General features: G+C 37.2%; 1 protein-coding gene and 1 pseudogene across 2 annotated transcripts; both read left to right on the forward strand.

Annotated features, from left to right (window-relative positions):
* The first annotated feature begins 570 nt into the window (after positions 1–570).
* LOC126079301 (olfactory receptor 8J3-like) lies at positions 571–10,570 on the forward strand. Of its 2 annotated transcripts, XM_049890226.1 has the most exons (2): positions 571–1,458; positions 10,505–10,570. In XM_049890226.1, exons 1-2 carry the CDS (start codon positions 571–573, stop codon positions 10,568–10,570), a joined length of 954 nt encoding a protein of 317 aa, XP_049746183.1. The 2 variants fall into 2 exon arrangements, with proteins under 2 accessions (XP_049746183.1, XP_049746184.1); XM_049890227.1 differs by lacking the exon at positions 10,505–10,570 and having other exon boundaries at positions 571–1,518.
* Positions 10,571–15,018: 4,448 nt separating this feature from the next.
* On the forward strand, positions 15,019–17,402 carry LOC126079041 (phospholipase A-2-activating protein-like; annotated as a pseudogene).
* The last annotated feature ends 3,149 nt before the right edge of the window (positions 17,403–20,551 follow it).

The following is a 20,551-nucleotide window of genomic DNA, read 5'->3' on the forward strand; positions in this document are numbered from 1 at the left end:
AAAGAAGCTGGCTTAAGACACTATCTAATCTTGTAGACCTCATCAGTATAACTGCCACTAGTCCTTATTAATACATCATAGTGATAGGATTTAAAACATTTGGGGAAATTGCACCAGATGATAAAATGGTAGACAACCATACAAAGGAATCATGACCTAGCCAAACTGACATATTTTTTTTTTGGGGGGGGGGCACAATTCAACCCATGACAGCAAGTAAGTAAAATATTCAAGTTTTAATAATACTGTGAGGAAGTACACTTCTTCAAAACGGTGCATGATGTTGGATCATTTCTTTAATTTACCATACATATACTTTCTCTGTCCCAAATGATTGAGAAAAAGTATAGGCTAAGAATAAGGTTATATAGTTCATGGAAGAGTAAAGTTGAAAGAATACGTATGTTTTTTATCATAACTTGAGGCTTGGGTTCAATAACTGATTTAGAATAATACAGAATTCAAGAAAATCTCACCCAAGGAATTATCTTTGCCATCTAGAAAATAATTCCTTAAAGTCTTAACCCCTTTTCTGTTTATTCTCCAAACAGATGAATTTCAAACTCTTATATGGCTCCTGAAAATCTCACCTGGGTGACTGAGTTCATTTTCATGGGAGTCTCAGACCGTCCGGAGCTCCAGGTCCCCCTTTTCTTTGTCTTCCTGGTGATCTATGGGCTGACCGTGGTAGGAAACCTGGGCATCATCACCCTCACCAGCACGGACCCTCGTCTTCAAACCCCCATGTATTTTTTCTTCCGACATTTGGCTATCATTAATTTTGGCAATTCTACCGTCATTGCCCCTAAAATGCTGATTAATTTCTTAGTAAAGAAGAAAAATACCTTTTATTATGAATGTGCCACCCAAATGGGTGGGTTCTTGTTTTTCATTGTAGCTGAGGTTTTTGTGCTAGCTGTGATGGCCTATGACCGCTATGTGGCCATTTGTAACCCCCTGCTCTATATGGTGGTGGTATCTCAACAGATCTGCCTTCTGCTGGTATCCTTTGCATACAGCTATGGCTTTTCCACAGCTATTGTGGTTGCTTCTTCTGTATTCTCTATGTCTTATTGTTCTTCCAATATCATCAACCATTTCTACTGCGACACTGTTCCCCTGTTAGCATTGTCCTGCTCTGATACTTACTTTCCAGATACAGTAGTCTTTATTTCTGCAGCTATGAATTTGATTTTCTCCGTAATTATAGTTATAGTATCCTATTTCAACATCATCTTGTCCATTCTCAGGATACATTCATCAGAAGGAAGGAAAAAAGCCTTCTCCACCTGTGCCTCACATATGATGTCAGTCACAGTGTTCTGTGGAACGCTGCTATTCATGTATTTGCAGCCTAAAACTCACCATTCATTAGATTCTGATAAAATGGCTTCGGTGTTCTACACACTGGTGATCCCTATGCTGAATCCTATGATCTACAGCTTGAGGAATAAGGATGTGATAGCTGCCTTCAAGAGATTCCTGTTAAACCCATGCTATTCCTTTAAACCAATGTAATTTTAGTCCATTTTAGTAAATGATAAGATGGTTAATGTAGGCTGTAGGTTATTAGTGTAATGGGAGTTTTCATATAAGTTGAATCTTATAGCAGGTAGTAGTTTGTGTCTGGTTTCTTTCACTCATAATTGTGTGTGTGTGTGTGTATGTGCATTTCATTAATGTTGTAACACGTATCAGAATTTTGCCCCTTTTTAATTTAATTTAATTTAAATGGGTGTACTACAGGTCATCTACTTACTCTTTGGTCAGCAGTTGGATCACTTCCAATTTTTAGCAATTACAAATATTGCTGCTCTGAACCTTTGAGTAGCACTCTCATGTGATTATATAATTTTTCATTTCTCTTGGATAGATACCCAGAAGCTGAATTGCTGGGACAATTGGTAAGTCTGTACTAATCCTTTTATGAATATGCCTGAAAATTTTCCAAAATTTTTCCCCAGCTTATATGAGAGTTCCAGTGCCTTCACATACTTGCCATTCAGGCGTTGTCATTTGTTTTGATAAGACCCATTTGAGTGTGTGTGTACTAATACCTGTTCTGGTTTGAATTTGTATTTTCTCGGTGGCTAATGATTTTGTTCATCATTTTAGGTGTTTCGTTAGTTATTTGCATATCTTCTTTGGTAAAATATCTACTCAAATATTTTACTCTTTTTTAAATTGGGCTACTTGTCTTCTTGTTACCAAGTTATAAATCTTCTTTATATATTCTGGATACCATGCCTTTATCAGATACGTGATTTGCAAATTCTTTCTCCCACTCTGTGACTTTCCATTTTCTAAGTGGTATCTTTTAAAAACCAAAGTATTACTGATGATGTTCATTTTTTTTAATATGAGGCATTTCTGATATTATATCAATAGAACCTTTGCCTAAACTGAGTCATAAAAATTTTCTCTTATGAGTACTGACATGTCCTGGGGTTGGCAACCAATTTTACAAAACAGTATGTATATTAATTGTTTAATGAGAAGCTAATTTACTCTGCAAACATTCATATAAAGCACAATTAAATTTTTTTTTCCTGTGTTTACTTCTAGAAGTTTTGTAGCTTAAATACTTAATGTTTATGTCTATGATATTTTTTATTACATTTGTCTGTAAAGTGAAGGCCAGGGTCTAAGTCTTTTTTTTTGGCATACAAATATACAGTTGTCACAGGGCCAGCTGATGCAAAAGATTAAAAATTCCCCATAGAATTTCCTTGGCGTCTTTGTCAAAAAGAAATTGCCCCTAAATATAAAGCTTTATTTCTTGTGTCTAAATTCAGTTCCACTGATCTATATAACTATTTTTATGCCAAAGACCTGCTGACTCACTCATTCTAATTTTATAGTAAGTTGTAAAACAAGGAAAAGTAAATTCTCTCACTTTGGTGAGATTTGCCAAGTTCTTCACAGAATCATTCTGGAAGTACTACCTTTCTCCCCTCTAGGATGTAATCAAATTTACCCTTGAAAGGGCTTTGATCCTGCAACCAGCATGGACTATTTTCCTTTCCAGCCTTGCCTCTTAACCATCCTCATGATTGTTTAGTGGGAAAAAATCCTGATAAATTGCTTTCGCAAAAATTTTTGTCTTTGGGTTCCTGGATGGAGAACCCAACTTAAACAATGTTATAATTTCTACATGCTATATTTGTTTTCATATTTTTCCTGAATGTTGTTTCTTGTGATAAAAATTTATTTTAAAGCATTAAATATTTGATTTTACACCTATTAGAACATCTAATATTAAAAAAAACTGACAATATCAATTACTGGTGAGGATATGGAGCGACAGAAACAATCATTTATTGCTAGCAGGAATACACGTTGGTGCAGCATGTTTTAGAAGACAAATTGGCAGATTCTCTAAAATCTGAACATGATCTTACCATACAGTCCAGCAATCACACTCTTAGGTATTTACTCAACTGATTTGAAAACTATGTCCACACAAGAACCTGTATGCTAATATTTATAGTAGCTTTATTCATACTTGTGAAAACACTAGAAGCAATCTAGATGTCCTTCAACAGGTGAATGAATAATCAACTGTGACACATCCATAAATGGAATACCATTCAGTGATTAAAAAAAAAAAAAGAGCTATCAAACCATTCAAAGACATGAGTAGGTCTTAAATGTATATTGATAAGTGAAAGAAGCCACACCGAAAAGGGTACATACTCTGTGATTCCCATCACATGACATTCTGGAAATGCCAAAATTATAGAGATAATAAATTAATCAGTGTTGCCATGGGTAGTGGAAGGGAAAGGTCAAATATGTGAAGCCAAATGGATGTTTTAGGGCAGTGAATCTATTCTGCATGATACTTTCATGATGGATACATGATACTATGCATTTGGCAAAACCCACAGAATTTTACAGCATAAAGCATAAACTTCAACAAATGCAAACTTTAAAATAAGTCATTTAGGAGGTCAGGGGATCTCAAAATGGAATGCAGAATATGACAAGGCAATCTCACTGGATTATGAATGTATGGGCCAATCTTACTGAATTGGGTGGGGGAAAAGTTGCTGAGCAATGTAATCTCAGAAATGAGAGGAATGTGTTAAGACTAAATGCAAAAGTAATTGCGTATAATCTTGGTATTCTAGCTTATAAAGTTGTTTCTCACGAGGGTACAGGTTAACAATTCTGAAACCAGTATACAAGTGTGATGAAATTTAATGATTAAGTGGATGGCAGATGGTAAAGGCCAGGTTTCTCATTGTTAGAGTTCTACCTTCAGTGTTTTTGTTGTCAGGTGCCACTGAGTCAGCTCCAACTCATAGCAACCCTATGTACAACAGAATGAAACACTGCCCAGTCATGTTCCATCCTCACGATTGCTGTTATGCCACTATGTCAATCCATCTGGTTGAGGGTCTTCTTCTTTTTTCCTGGCCCTCTACTTTACCAAGCATGATATCCTTCTCCAGGGAGTGATCCCTTCTGATAACATGTGCAAAGTATGTGAGATGTAATCTTGCCATTCTTGCTTCTAAGGAGCATTTTGGTTGTACTTCTTCCACGACAGTTATGTTCATTCTTTTGGCAGTCCATGGTATTCTTTACCAACACCACAATTCAAAGGCATCAGTTTTTCTTCAGTCTTCCTTATTCATTGTTCAGCTTTCACATGCATATGAGGTGATTGAAAACACTATAACTTGGGTCAGGTGCACCTTATTCTTCAAGGTGACATCTTTGTTTTTCAACACGTTAAAGAGGTCTTTTGCAGCAGATTTGCTCAATGCAATGTGTCTTTTGATTTCAATAAAACACAGGTAAACATCTTTCTGGTATTCTCTGCTTTCAGCCAGGATTCATCCGACATCTGCATTTATATCCCTGGTTCCATGCCCTCTTCTGAATCTGGCTTGAGTTTCTGGCAGTTCCCTGTATATATACTGCTGCAGCCACTTTTGAATGATCTTCAGCAACATTTCACTTGTGTGTAATATTAATAATACTGTTCGATAATTTCCACATTTGGTTGCATCAACTTTCTTGGGATTAGGCAAAAATATGGATCTCTTTCGGTTGGATGGCCAGGTACCTGTCTTCCAAATTTCTTGGCATAGATGAGGGAGCACTTTTAGGGGCTGCTTCTGTTTGTTGAAACATCCCGATTGATATTCCATCAATTCTGAGAGTCGTGTTTTTTGCCAATGCCTTTAGTGCAGCTTGAACTTCTTCCTTCAGGACCATTGGTTCCTGACCATATGCTATCTCCTGAAATGGTTGAATGTTGACCAATTATTTTTGCTGTAGTGACTCTGTGTATTGCTTACATTTTCTTTTGATGCTTTCCGTGTTGTTTAATATTTTCCCACTAGAATCCTTCAATATTGAAATTCTAGGCTTGAATTTTTCTTCAGTTTTTTCAACTTGAGAAATGCAGAGTGTATTCTCCCCTTTCGGTTTTCTATTTCCAGGTCCTTGCACATGTCATTATGATACTTTACTTTGTCTTGTCTACCTGCCCTTTGAAATCTTCTGTTCAACTCTTTTACTTAATCATTTTTTCCTTTCCCTTTAGTTACTTGACACTCAAGAGCAAGTTTCAGAGTCTCTTCTGATATTCATTTTGGTCTTTTCTCCCTTTCCTAGCTTTTTAATTACCTCTTGCTTTCTTCATGTGTGATGTACTTGATCTCATTCCACAACTCATCTGGTCTTTGGTCATTAGTGTTCAACATGTACTGTTGGGTCTTCTGTGTTGCTGTGATGCTGGAGGCTATGCCACCAGTATTCAAAAACCAGCAAGGTCATCTATGGCTGACAGGTTTCAGCTCAGCTTCCATACTAACAGAGACTAGGAAGAACGATCTGGTGGTCTACTTCTGAAAAGAATTAGCCAGTGAAAACTTATGAATAGCAGCAGATCATTGTCTGATATATTGCCAGAAGATGAGCCCCTCAGGTTGGAAGGTATTCAAAAGACAACTGGGGAAGAGCTGCCTCCTCAAAGTAGAGTTGACTTTAATGACAAGGATGGAGTCAAGCTTTAAGGACCTTCACTTGTTGATGTGACATGACTCAAAATGAGAAGAAACAGCAGCAAACTCCTGTTAACATTCAGAACATGAAATGTAGGAAATATGAATCTAGAAAATTGGGAAATCATCAAGATGAAATGGAACACATAAACATCAATATCCTAGGCATTACTGAGCTAAAATGGATTGATATTGGCCATTTTGAGTTGAAAAATCATATGGTCTACTATGCTGGAAACAAAAACTTGAAGAGGAATGGCATTGCACTCATCAACAAAAAGGACATTTCAAGATCTATCCTGAAATATGATGCTGTCAAGGATAGGATAATATCCATATGCCTGCAAGGCAGTCAAGTTAATATGGCTATTATTCAAACTTGTGCACCAACCATTAAGGCCAAAGATGAAGAAACTGAAGATTTTTACCAGCTTCTGAAGTCTGAAATTGATCAAACATGCAATCAGGAGGAATTGATAATTACTGGTTTATGGAATGTGAAAGGTGGAGACAATACATAAGGATTGGTATTTTAAAAATATGGCCTTGGTGATAGAAATGATGGTGGAGATCAAATGATAGAATTTTTCAAGACCACGGACTTTTTCATTGCAAATACTTTTTGTCAACAACATAAACAGCAACTATACGCATGGACCTCTCCAGATAGAATATACAGAAATCGAATCATCTACATCTGGGGAAAGAGATGATGGAAAAGCTCAATATCATCAGTCAGAACAAGGCCAGGGACCAAATGTGGAACAGACCATGAATGGCTCATATGCAAGTTCAAGTTAAAACTGAAGAAAATTAGAACAAGTCCTTAGAGAGCCAAAGTATGACCTTTAGCATATCCCTGTTTGCACTAGATACCAATTAATTTGAATCATGGTTGCTTTGACTCTCTTGTAGACATAGCTTTCCTTGTATCAGGGTGGCAAGCTGTCTTTAATATGCTTATTCTAGCTTAATATTTACATGTATTGATATGTGATGTGTATAAGTAATATTCTTTTACTCCTCACAACAACCCTTTACCGTATGTACTCACTCATTTCATAGTTGGAGAGACAGAGAAACTGAATATGTAACTCATCAAGGTCTAGGATTAAATAGCTAGAAAGTGCTAGAAACAAATTCGATTCCTAAAGCATGCTATTAATCAAGGTCTTTCTACTATATTCTTCTTTCTTTAGTTCACAATAAAGATTTGAAACATGAGTTTTTTTTAATACATATTGCTCATTCCAAATGAGATTTTTTCACAGCAATGCATCTTGTCCTACTTATGCTATTTCCTCAAGTTTCTCTTTGATCTGTGAAGCAAAATGAAAAGTTTACAGAAGAGAGTATAGGACATCAGTATAACATTTCACAATTTGCAAATTAAGTGTAGTTTACAGTCTGTATTTCTCAGCCTAACTGTGCATGAAGGACTTCTTTTAATTTTCTATTCCAGCAAACAAGCTAAGGAAGATTGAATAATATGACAAAGGTTACTTAATTACTAACACATGACACTATGAGAACTCAAATTTTAAACCCCAAAACCAAACTTGTTGCCATCGAGTCTATCCCAAATCCTGGCAACTCCATGTGTTACAGAGTAGAACTTCTCCATTGGATTTTCTTGGCTGTAATCTCTACAAAAGCCGCTTGTCAGGGCTTTTTTCCATGGCACCAATAGGTGGGTTTAACCTGCCAACCTTTAGGTTGGTAGCTGAGCTCAAACAATTTGCGCCACTCTGGGATCTGAACTTAGACTTCATTTTCCTATTTCTTACACTATACCATTCTACTTCCTTTAACAAAAGATCCCCATTATTGTAATAACATAAAATATGTTAATATACTTGTACGTGCAGTTAATCACAATGTATGGACAGAATGTGGTGTAAAATTATAACACAGCATGAGAGAAAAGCATATCTACTAAATGCATGCCTTCATACTAGAAGTTCTGTTGGGAAAAAAGGCAAGCATCATATAAATTTACCCAAAGGATAATAAATTCCTTGTAGATAAAAATATATTTAATGATTTTAACAGAAATTTCATTATCTATCTGTAAGGATAAGGGAGAATAAACAGAGTTTTATGTTTTCTCTTAATAGATAAGTGCAATAAAAACCTTGGTATTGATCCTAAGTGTAAAAAAAGACAACTACACTTTGTGTCAGAAAAACAGTGAAGAAGATTTCATAGAGGATGGGAGAACTTGCTAGGAGATGGTTATAGGAAGTGGTAATTGAGTTTGTGTTTATGAAGATTTGGCTAGTCTAGAGTGGGGTTTCTTAAAATGTTCCTGTGAGTCATTAAAAAAAAAAAAAAAACAGTGCCATCAAGTAAGTTATTACTAGATCACAAATTAAATTTAGCAATTTTTAATCAGCATTTTTTTAGCACCTTGGCATTTCTGGTCTTAAATGTTCAAGTTTCCTTCAGTTCCATGTTGGACATGAAACACACAAAAAAATTTATCTTTTTCAGGGTTCCATGAGGAAATTTGACACATTTACTTGGGATAAAATTAAATTAAATTTATATTCTTTGAAAATTGTTACTTACCATGCAGTAATTGTTCAATAGACATGTTAATTGAAATAAGAAATCATAATCTACAACCTATTTTGAGACAAGTTGTAGTACAGAAGAGACTTTAGTGAATTTTTAACTCATATTTAATGTATACACTTTTTATTCATGGTTACTTTCAAAAGTTACAAAGAAATGTCTAAGTTTTCTTCAAAAAGATTTTTTAAATTTTTATGTATAAATAAGAAGTGATATTTAGAGAGAAGAGTCTGTCCATATGTGTTTCAATAGTAAGAATCCTTAATTCTATATCTGCTATATCATACTAAGTTAAAATGGTTGTGATTTTTAAATAAATAGTAGAGAAGTAACTGGAGCAACAATAACTGAAACAAATCTATTGGAAACAGTTCTATTTCAATCTAGAAATATATTTACAAAAACGTGAATATACATATTGCTTTCAATCCTATAATTTACACCTTGGAAAATGTGCATTTCATCAGTATGTCAAGCAAAATGTAGAAAAAACATAACTATCCAACAGCAGATTAAAGAGGATATATTGAGAGCAAAATGGTAAAAAATGCTGTACTCCTGAGTCAGAAAACCATGAATGTGTATATCAGCTTTACTGAAGACTAGATGTTTGACCTTGCTTCATCTGCTTACCCTGTTTGAGATTTTGCTTCTTCAACATAGTAATAATTTTATCTTAATGATGAGGTATTAGCGAGTATGAAATAAGGTAAATAAATGTCTAAAAAGCATTTGTCATTGTATCTTCCATGCAGTTATCCATTTTTAGGATTTATATTAACCTAATTTTGAAGAAAAATGTGACATCAGTATTGGAGGAAGACTCATTAACAACCTGCATTATGCAGATGGCACAATCTTTCTTGCTGAAAACCAAGAGAATGTGAAGCACTTACTGATGAAGATCAAAGATCACAGTCTTCAGTATAGATTACACCTCAACATAAAAAAAAAAAGAAAACAAAAATTCTCACAACTAGACCAATAAGCAACAGTATGATAAATGGAGAAAAGATTAAACTTGTCAAGGATTTCATTTCACTTGAATCCACAATCAAAATCCATGGAAGCAGTAGCCAAGAAATCAAAAGCATCACAGTGGGAAAATCTGCCGCAAAAGACATCTTTAAAATGCTAAAAAGTAGATGTCACCTTGAAGACTAAGGTGTGCTTGACCCAAGCCATGGTATTTTCAATCACCTCATATGCATGTGAAAGCTGGAAACTGAATAAGGAAGGCCAAGGAAGAGCAGACACCTTTGAACTTTGGTGTTGGTGAAGAATTTTGAATATACCATGGACTACCAAAGGAACAAACAAATCTGTCTCGGAAGAAGTACAATAAGAATGCTCCACAGAAACAAGGATGGGGAGACCAAGTCTCACATACTTTGGACATTTTATCAGGAGGGATCAGTTCTTGGAGAAGGACATCATGCTTGGTAAAGTAGAGGGCCAGTGAAAAAGAGAAAGCCCCTCAATAAGATGGATTGACACAGTGGCTGCTACAATGGGCTCAAGTATAACAACAATTGTGAGAATGACACAGGACCAGGCAGTGTTTCTTTCTTTTGTATATAGGGATGCTATGAGTTGGAACTGACTCAAGAGGACCTAACAACAACAACAGCTTCACATTCCTTCCTTCCCTTCTCATTGTATTTGTTTCCTACATGTTCATTATTTCTGCCACCCTGAGGAGGTGCTCTACTGAGGACAAATGCAAGGCCTTCTCCAAGTATGGTTCTCATATGCTGGCAGTCACCATTTTCGATGGAACTCTGATCTTTATCTACACACAGCCCAGCTCAAATCATTCCCTTGACATAAACAATATGGTCTCTGTCTTCTACACAGTAATCATTACCATGTTGAACCCCTTGATCTACAGCCTCTGGAACAAAGAGATGAAAGAAGCCCTGAAGAAATTCATAGTGAATAGAAAACAAGTCTTCATGAAAATGAGAAAATGACCTTCATAAGCCAAAAACAAACAAAGGGCAACAAAAACAACAAAAATATTCCTTCATTATCTATCTATCTATATTTACAATTAATGCAACTAGTAGATCATTAAATAACTGTTTATGATATAATAAAATGTATTTCTGGATTTTTTGTGATTTTAACTTATAATGAAATTTCACACATCGAAAGAAGGGACTTAAGAATTACAGCAATTCTCTCAATAACCTCTGAGTAATTGGAGTACCACAACTGGGAGGGGTAACAGAGAGAATTGTTGAAGATTTGTTGGCAGAAAACACCCCTGATATTGTGAAAGATGAGAAAATATCTACCCAATATGCTCATCAAATTCCACATAATGTAGATCTTAAAAGAAAGTCACTAAAACATATTATAATCGAACTTGCCAAAACCAAAGATCAAGAGAGAATTTTAAAAGCAGCTAGAGATAAATGAAAAGTTACCTACAGAGGAGAATCAATAAGCTTGGACTACTCAGCAGAAACCATGCAGGCAAGAAGGCAGTGGGATGACTTATATAGAGCACTGAAGGAAAAAAATTGCTAGCAAAGAATCATATATCCAGTAAAATTGTCTCTTAAAAATGAAGGTGAAATTAGGAGATTTTCAGATAAACAGAAGTTTAGGGAATTTGTAGAAAACACACCAAAACTAGAAGAAATACTAAAAAGAGTTCTCTGGTTAGAAAATCAGAGCATTGGACATCAACCCAGGACTAGAACACTGGACAGAGGAATCAGAAGTCAACCCTGATATGGAAATCACAAAAGTAAATCAAGACAACAAAACACTCAAAACAAGGAACCAGCAATGATATTATGTAAAAGAATACAACCTTAAAACAAAAAAAGAGGGCCTAAGAAATGTAGTCACAGGTCTTCATATGTAGAGGAAGACAAGGCCATATAAAGAAATTAAAGTTAGTTTTAAACTTAGAAAAATAGGGATAAATATTAAGTTAACCACAAAGGAGACTAACAATCCTACTCATCAAAATAAAAATACAAGAAAAAAATAGAGACTCAGCAGAAACAAAATGAACTGCAATGCATAAGAGGAAAAGGGAATATATAAACTAATGGCACAAAAAATTAAGTGGGAAAAAGAAACTGTCAACAATACACACAAAAAGACATCAAAATGACAGCACTAAACTCATAAAAAATTTTTTTTTTTAAACTCATAATTACCACAAATGTAAATGGACTAAATGCACCAATAGACAGAGAGTGGCCGAATGGATTAAAAAAACATGATCCGTCTATATGCCGCCTACAAGAGACACATCTTAGAGACACAAACAAAAACTCAAAGGATGGAAAAACAAAAACATACATCAAGCAGACAACAACCAAAAAAGAGCAGGAGTGGCAATATTAATTTCTGAAAACCAGACTTTAAAGTTAAATCTACCACAAAGGAAAAGGAAGGACACTATATAATCATTAAAGGGACAATACACTAGGAGGCTGTAACCATATTAAATATTTATGCACCCAACAATAGGGCTGCAAAGTACCTAAGACAAACTCTAACAGCATTGAAAAGTGAAATAGACAGCTCCACAATAACAGTAGGACACTTCAACACACCACTTTCAGGGAAGGAGAGAACATCCAGCAAGAAGCTCAATAAAGACACGGAAGATCTAAATGCCACAGTAAACCAACTTGACCTCACAGACATACACAGAACACTATACCCAAGAGCAGGCCAGTGTACTTTCTTTTCTAGTGAACATGGAACATTCTCTAGAATAGACCACATATGAGGTCATAAATCAAGCCTTAGCAGAATCCAAAACATCAAAATATTACAAAGCATCTTCCCTAACCATAAGGCCATAAATATAGAAATCAATAACAGAAAAAGCAGGGAAAAGAAATCAAACACTTGGAAACTGAACAACTCCCTGCTCAAAAAAAGACCAGGTTATAGATGACATAAAGGATGTAATAAAGAAATTCATAGAATCCAATGAGAATGAAAACACTTACTATCAGAACCTTTGGGACACAGCGAAAGCAGTGCTCATGGGTCAATTTATACCAAAAAATGGACACAGACAAAAAGAAGAAAGGGCCAAAATCAAAGAATTACCCCTACAACTTGAACAAATAGAAAGGGAGCAACAAAAGAAATCCTCAGGCAGCAGCAGAAAACAATAAAAATTAGAGCAGAATTACATGAAATAATCAGAAAAAAAAAATTGAAAGAGTTAATGAGACCAAAAGCTGGTTCTTTGAAAAAATTAACAAAATTGATAAACCATTATTCAAAATGACAAAAGGAAAACAGGAGAGGAAGCAAATAACGTGAATAAGAAATGATGTGGGTGATATTACAACAGACCCAAATGAAATTAAAAGAATCATATTGGATTACTACGAAAATTGTACTCTAACAAATTTGAAAATCTAGAAGAAATGGATGAAATTCTAAAAACACGCTACTTACCAAAACTAACGCAAGCAGAGTTAGAACAACTAAATAAGCCCAAAACAAAAGAAGAGATTGAAAAGGTGATCAAAAAACTCCCAACAAAAAAGAACCCTGGTCTGGACAGCTTTACTGCAGAGTTCTACCAAACTTTCTAACACCACTACTACTAAAGGTATTTCAGAGCATAGAAAAGGACGGAATACTCCCAAACTCATTCTATGAAGCCACCATAACCCTGATACGAAAACCAGGCAAAGACACCACAAAAAAAGAAAATCACAGACCAATATCCCTAATGAATTTAGACACAAAAATCCTCAACAAAATTCCAGCCAATAGAATTCAACAACATATCAAAAAAATAATTCACCATGACTGAGTTTTATACCAGGTATGCAAGGATGGCTCAACATTACAAGAACGATTAATGTAATCCATCATATAAATCAAACAAAAGACAAGAACCACATCCATTGATGCAGAAAAGGCATTTGAAAAAGCCCAACACCCATTCATGACGAAAACTCTCAGGAAAATAGGAATAGAAGGAAAATTCCTCAACATAATAAAGGGCATTATACAAAGCCAACAGCCAACATCATCCTAAATGGAGAGAGTCTGAAAGCATCCCCCCTGAGATTGGAAACCAGACAACTTTATCACCACTCTTATTCAACATTGTGCTGGAGGTCCTAGTCAGAGTAATTAGGCTAGATAAAGAAATAAAGAGCATCCAGATTGGCAAGGAAGAAGTGAAAGTATCTCTATTTGCAGATGACATGATCTTACAGAGAGAAAGCCCTAAAGAAACCTGAAGATAACTACTGAAACGAATAGAAGAGCTCAGCAGAGTATCAGGATACAAGATAAACATACAAAAATCAGCTGGATTCCTCTACACCGACAAAAAGAACATCGAAGAGGAAATGAACAAATCAATACCATTTACAATAGCCCCCAAGAAGATAAAATACTTACGAATAAATCTTACTAGAGATGTAAAAGACTTATACAAAGAAAATTACACAACACTACTGAAAGAAATGAAAAGAGACCTACATACATGGAAAAACAAACCTTGTTCATGGATAGGAAGACTTAACATTGTAAAAATGTCTATTCTACCAAAATCCATCTACACATACAATGCAATTCCAATACAAATTCCAACGCCATTCTTTAATGAGATGGAGAAACAAATCACCAGCTTCATATGGAAGTGAAAGAGGCTCCGGATAAGTAAAGCATTACTGAAAAAGAAGAACAAAGTGGGAGGCCTCACCCTACCTGATTTTAGAATCTATTATACTGCCATAGTAGTCAAAACAACCTGGTACTGGCACAACAACGAAAACACAGACCAATGGAACAGAAGTGAGAATCCAGACATAAATGTATCCACGTATGAGTAGCTGATATTTGACAAAGGCCCAAATTCAATTAAATAGGGAAAAGACAGTCTCTTCACAAATGGTGCTGGCATAACTGGATATCCATCTGCAAAAATAATGAAACAAGAGCCATACCTCACACCATGCACAAAAACTAACTCAAAATGGATCAAAGACCTAAATATAAAATCTAAAACAATAAAGATCGCAGAAGCAAAAATAGGGACAATACTAGGAGCCCTAAAACATGGCATAAGCATTATACAAAACATTACTAACATTGCGGAAGAGAAACTAGATAACTGGGAGCTTCTAAAAATCAAACACCTATGCTCATCCAAAGACTTCGCCAAAATAACCCAAATAAAAAATGGGGAAAAGATATGAACAGACAGTCACTAAAGAAGACATTCAGCACTCGGCCCGCTTGGCGCGCCCCTTCCCGGCCACCCTTCCGCACCGGTTTCGGGTTCTTCCGATCTCCCGGCGCCCTTCACCTGCAGATCCCGTCAGTACCGCGGCCTGGCGAACGCCTCCCGTCCCCTGCGGACAGACCTCGCGCGGTGTCCGGGTCCCGCAGCGCCGGACTGACGCGGGCCATGGCAAGCGGCGCCGCCAAGTACCGGCTGAGCTGCTCGCTCCCGGGCCACGAGCTGGACCTACCGGGCCTAGTGAGCTGTCTCTATCCGCCGGGGGCTTTTGTGTCCGTGTCCCGAGACCGCACCACTCGCCTCTGGGCCCCAGACAGCCCTAACAGGGGCTTTACAGAAATGCACTGTATAAGTGGCCAATCCAATTTTGTATCTTGTGTATGCATCATACCATCAAGTGACATCTACCCTCGTGGACTAATCGCCACTGGAGGAAATGACCACAATATCTGCGTTTTCTCACTGGACAGTCCAGCACCACTTTATATACTAAAAGGTCACAAAAACACTGTTTGTAGTCTTTCTTCTGGAAAATTTGGGACATTACTTAGTGGGTCATGGGACACCACTGCTAAAATCTGGCTGAATGACAAATGCATGATGACCTTGCAGGGTCGTACAGCTGCAGTATGGGCAGTAAAGATATTACCTGTACAGGGATTGATGTTGACTGGATCAGCAGACAAGACAATTAAACTGTGGAAGGCTGGAAGACGTGAGAGGAATTTCATGGGGCATGAAGACTGTGTAAGAGGTTTGGCAGTTTTAAGTGAAACAGAATTTCTTTCCTGTGCAAATGATGCTGGTATTAGAAGGTAGCAAATCACTGGCAAGTGTCTTGAAGTATATTATGACCATACCAACTATATTTATAGCAAATCTGTCTTTCCCAATTGTAAAGATTTTGTGACAACAGTAGAAGACAGATCTCTAAGAATCTGGAAACATGGGGAATGTGCTCAAACAATCCGGCTTCTGGCTCAGTCTATATGGTGCTGCTGTGTGCTAGGCGATGGTGATATTGTGGTTGGTGCGAGTGATGGTATCATTTGAGTTTTTACAGAATCAGAGGATCGGACAGCAAGTGCTGAGGAAATCAAGGCTTTTGAAAAAGAACTCTCTCAGGCAACCATTGATTCCAAAACTGGTGACCTAGGGGACATTAATGCTGAGCAGCTCCCTGGGAGGGAACATCTGAATGAACCTGGTACTAGAGATGGACAGACTTGTCTAATCAGAGATGGAGAGAAAGTCGAAGCCTATCAGTGGAGTGTTAGTGAAGGAAGGTGGATGAAAATTGGTGATGTTGTTGGCTCATCTGGTGCTAATCAGCAAACATCTGGAAAAGTTTTATATGAAGGAAAAGAATTTGATTATGTTTTCTCAATTGATGTCAATGAAGGTGGACCATCATATGAGTTGCCATATAATACCAGTGATGATCCCTGGTTAGCTGCATACAACTTCTTGCAAAAGAATGATTTGAATCCCATGTTTTTGGATACAAGTGGCTAAGTTTATTATTGATAACACAAAAGGTCAAGTGTTAGGCCTTGGAAACACCAGTTTTTCAGATCCGTTCACAGGTGGTGGTCGGTATGTTCCGGGCTCTTCATTGGGGCCTTCTAATGCTCTGCCTGCAGCAGAACCTTTCACAGGTGCTGGTCGTAATGTACCAGGTTTTACAAGTATGGGAACTCCTGTGGCTGGAGTTTATCCATTTACAAGGAATAGTGCGTACTGATCAGCTACATCTAAAATAGTGAATATTTACTTCCCCAAAAAAGAGGCTGTGACTTTTGACCAAGCTAACCCTACACAAATATTAGGTAAACTGAAGGAACTTAATGGAACTGCACCTGAAGAGAAGTTAACTGAGGATGACTTGATACTTCTTGAATGTCTCTAATATGTAATAATTCTTCAGAGAAACCTGCAGCCCAGCAACTTCAGATTTTGTGGAAAGCTACTAACTGGCCTGAAGATGTTGTCTTTCCTGCCCTTGATATTCTTCGTTTGTCCATTAAACATCCCAGCGTGAATGAGAACTTCTGCAATGAAAAGGAAGGAGCCCTGTTCATCAGTCATCTTCTCAATCTTCTGAACCCCAAAGGAAAGCCAGCAAACCAGCTGCTTGCCCTCAGGACTTTTTGCAATTGTCTCGTTGGCCAGGCAGGACAAAAGCTGATGATGTTGCAGAGGGAATCACTGATGTCCCAGGCAATAGAACTGAAATCAGGGAGCAATAAGAACATTCACACTGCTCTGGCCACACTGACCCTGAACTACTCTGTTTGTTTACATAAAGACCATAACATTGAAGGGAAAGCTCCATGCTTGTCAGTAATTAGCACGGTCTTGGAAGTTGGACACGACCTGGAAGCCACATTTAGACTTCTTGTGCCTCTTGGGACACTTATCAGTGATGATTCAAATGCTGTACAATTAGCCAAGTCCTTAGGCGTTGATGCTCAAATAAGAAAATACGCCTCAGTATTATCAGAACCAGCTAAAGTAAGTGAATGCGTAGACTTACACTAAACTTGCTGTAGCAGTGGGCGGGGGGCTGAGATTTTAAGTTAATTACTTTTTTCCCTCAGATTTTACATAACTGATAACAGATGGTAAAACAAAATACTGTGGATGAAGTAACATTTCAGATATTGTAAAGGGGGGAGGGGTGACAAAGGAAAAATAAAAAAAAATTTGCACTGATAAAAAAAAGAAGACATTCGGGTAGCTAACAGATACATGAGGAAATGCTCACAATCTTTAGCCATTAGAGAAATGCAAATCAAAACTACAATGAGATTCCATCTCACTCCAACAAGGCTGGCATTAATCCAAAAAACACAATAAATGTTGGAGAAGTTGTGGAGAGACTGGAACATTTATACACTGCTGGTGAAAATACAAAATGGTACACAACCACTTTGGAAATTAATTTGGCCCTTCCTTAAAAAGCTAGAAATAGAAGTACCATATGACCCAGCAATCCTTCTCCTTGGAATACATCCTAGAGAAATAAGAGCCTTTACACAAATAGATATATGCACACTCATGTTCATTGCAGCATTGTTTACAATAGCAAAAGGATGGAAGCAACCAAGGTGCCCATCAATGGATGAATGGATAAATAAATTATGGTATATTCACACAATGGAATACTGTGCATCGATAAAGAACAATGATGAATTCGTGAAACATTTCATAACATGGAAGAATCTGAAAGGCATTATGCTGAGTGAAATTAGTCAGTTGCAAAGGACAAATATTGTATGAGACCACTATTATAAGAAGTCAAAAAATAGTTTAAACAGAGAAGAAAATATTCTTTGAGGGTTACGACAGTGGGGAGGGAGGAAGGGAGAGGAGTTTTCACTAATTAGACAGTAGATAAGAACTATTTTAGGTGAAGGGAAAGATAACACACAATATAGGAGAGGTCAGCACACCTGGACTAAACCAAAAGTAAAGAAGTTTCCTGAATAACGTGAATGCTTCAGAGGCCAGCTTAGCAGGGGAGGGAGGGGGTTTAGGGACCATGGTTTCAGGGTACATATAAGTCAACTGGCATAATAAAATCTATTAAGAAAACATTCTGCAACCCACTTTGGAGGGTGGTGTCTGAGTTCTTAAATGCTAGCAAGTGGCCATATTAGATGCATCAACTAGTCTCAACCCATCTGGAGCAAAGGAGAATGAATAACACCAAAGGCACAAAGTAATTGTGAGCCCAAGAGACAGAAATTGCCACATAAACCAGAGAACTACATCAGCCTGAGACCAGAACTAGATGGTTCACGGCTATAAACAATGACTGCCCTGACTGGGAACACAATAGAGAAGCCCTGAGGGAGCAGGAGAGCAGTGGGATGCAGACCCCAAATTCTTGTAAAAAGACCAGACTTAATGGTCTGACTGAGACTAGAGGGGCCCCAGAGGTCATGGTCCCTAGACCTTCAGTTAGTCCAAGACAGGAACCATTCCCAAAGCCAACACCCCAGATAGGGATTAGACTGGACTATGGGAGAGAAAATGATACTGGTGAAGAGTGAGCATCTTGGATCAAGTAGATGCATAAGACCATGTGGGCAGCTCCTGTTTGGAGAAGAGAGGGCAGAGGGGGTGAGAAGCTGGCCAAATAGACACGAAAACAGAGAGTGGAGGGAAGGAGTGTGCTTTTTCTTTAGAGGGAGAGCAACTGGGAGTATATCGCAAGGTGTATGTAAATTTTTATATGAGAGACTGACTTGGTTTGCAAACTTTCAGGTAAAGCACACTAAAAAAGAAAAAAAAAAAAAAAAAGAATTACAGCAATTCCCTCATCTCTCAAATGGCCTGATAATTACATAACTAAGAACTGGCAGACCTCGGCATAAAAAAAAAAAAAAAAGTTCAGAAGTTTAGAGCCCTTACACCCCTGGTTTTGGATTTTAAAAAGGTGATGACACTATATCCCACAAAAAGGATATATATTTCCTGATTTATGTTAGATGTATAGTATCTTCTGTTTGTAGTCGTTAGGCGCCGTCTGGTCGGTTCCGACTCATAGTGACCCCATGCACAACAGAAGGAAACACTGCCTGGTCCTGCTCCATTTTAGTGGTTCTCTGTTTTCTCCTGTAGCATGTAGGTTCTATTCATCAAAAACTTAATATTAATGTTATTGAATTCATAATTGCTTGTCTTGTCAGCCTGACACATTCATTGTGCTGCAGCTATTCTTTTCAAGAGAATAGATTCCTTTCGGATCTCAAATCCAAAATGCAAATGCGGGGTCAAACTCTTGCTCAATGGAAATACCTCAGGAAGTGTATTCCATCTATGGGTACTCAACAGTATAAAGGAGAAAACAATATCAGCACAAAGTCTGATGTCACAACAACCAAGACAGAAAGTGAGTATAAAAGCATTTGTTTAACAGGAAAAAATCTTTAAAAGCATGTTATTAAAAATATATATACAAAAAGTGAAAATGCGGAACATGTAGAAAGCTATCTACTCAAACTAATAATTTGTGAATTTCAAACAAATATTAAAATAGAAAAAGTATATATTGGTAGGATTTATGCTCAAACTTCATTAACGGTTCTTCTGCAAATGGGTTGTATCCTTCCTGAGTATAAATTCATTCATGAGAAAAACTTTTCCGACTCATTGACCAAATGTGTCTGACTTTGATTATTTCAATGAAATGTCTCCAAAAAGTAGAATGGGAGGGCACAAAGTTACTCTTCTTCTTCTTCTTTTTTTTTTTTAGATGCAAATAATGGAGAATTCGGGCAGTTCTCATGATATACCACAGCATGAGGCCAGGTAGATGACCCTGCAAATCTTTTCGGGTTGGTTCCTCTGCCATGCCCACGTGTTGTTGGTGTTAGTTTCCAAGTCAGCTCTGACTCATGTCTACCCCTCGTGTGTGGAGTAGAGCTGCTGTCACAGGGTTTTCAAGCCTGTGCCCTTTCAGAAGCAGAGCTCCAGGACTATCTTCCAGGGCACCTCTGGGTGGGTCTGAACCACCAGCCTTTCAGCTAGTAGTTGAGTGCTTAACCACTTAATTCTTCAAAAAGCCTTGGCTCCTTTTATTGAAAAATAGTATTTAGAAACTAAAATCTGGATGTTAGATGTGTTTATTGATATTGAAATGCCAACATTTCTAACTCCTTTCAGCCAACATAACCAAGAATTATTGTATGTA

The sequence above is a fragment of the Elephas maximus genome, chromosome 7 (genome assembly GCF_024166365.1).
Source record: "Elephas maximus indicus isolate mEleMax1 chromosome 7, mEleMax1 primary haplotype, whole genome shotgun sequence".
In the NCBI taxonomy this organism is placed as follows: Eukaryota; Metazoa; Chordata; class Mammalia; order Proboscidea; family Elephantidae; genus Elephas; species Elephas maximus.

Excerpts from the sequence above, each read along its gene's own strand:
- LOC126079301 (XM_049890226.1), top strand. The coding sequence starts at position 571 with ATGGCTCCTGAAAATCTCACCTGGGTGACTGAGTTCATTTTCATGGGA. Across the intron at positions 1,459-10,504 it reads ACAGCTTGAGGAATAAGGAT|ATGAAAGAAGCCCTGAAGAA; the intron begins GTGATAGCTGCC and ends TGGAACAAAGAG.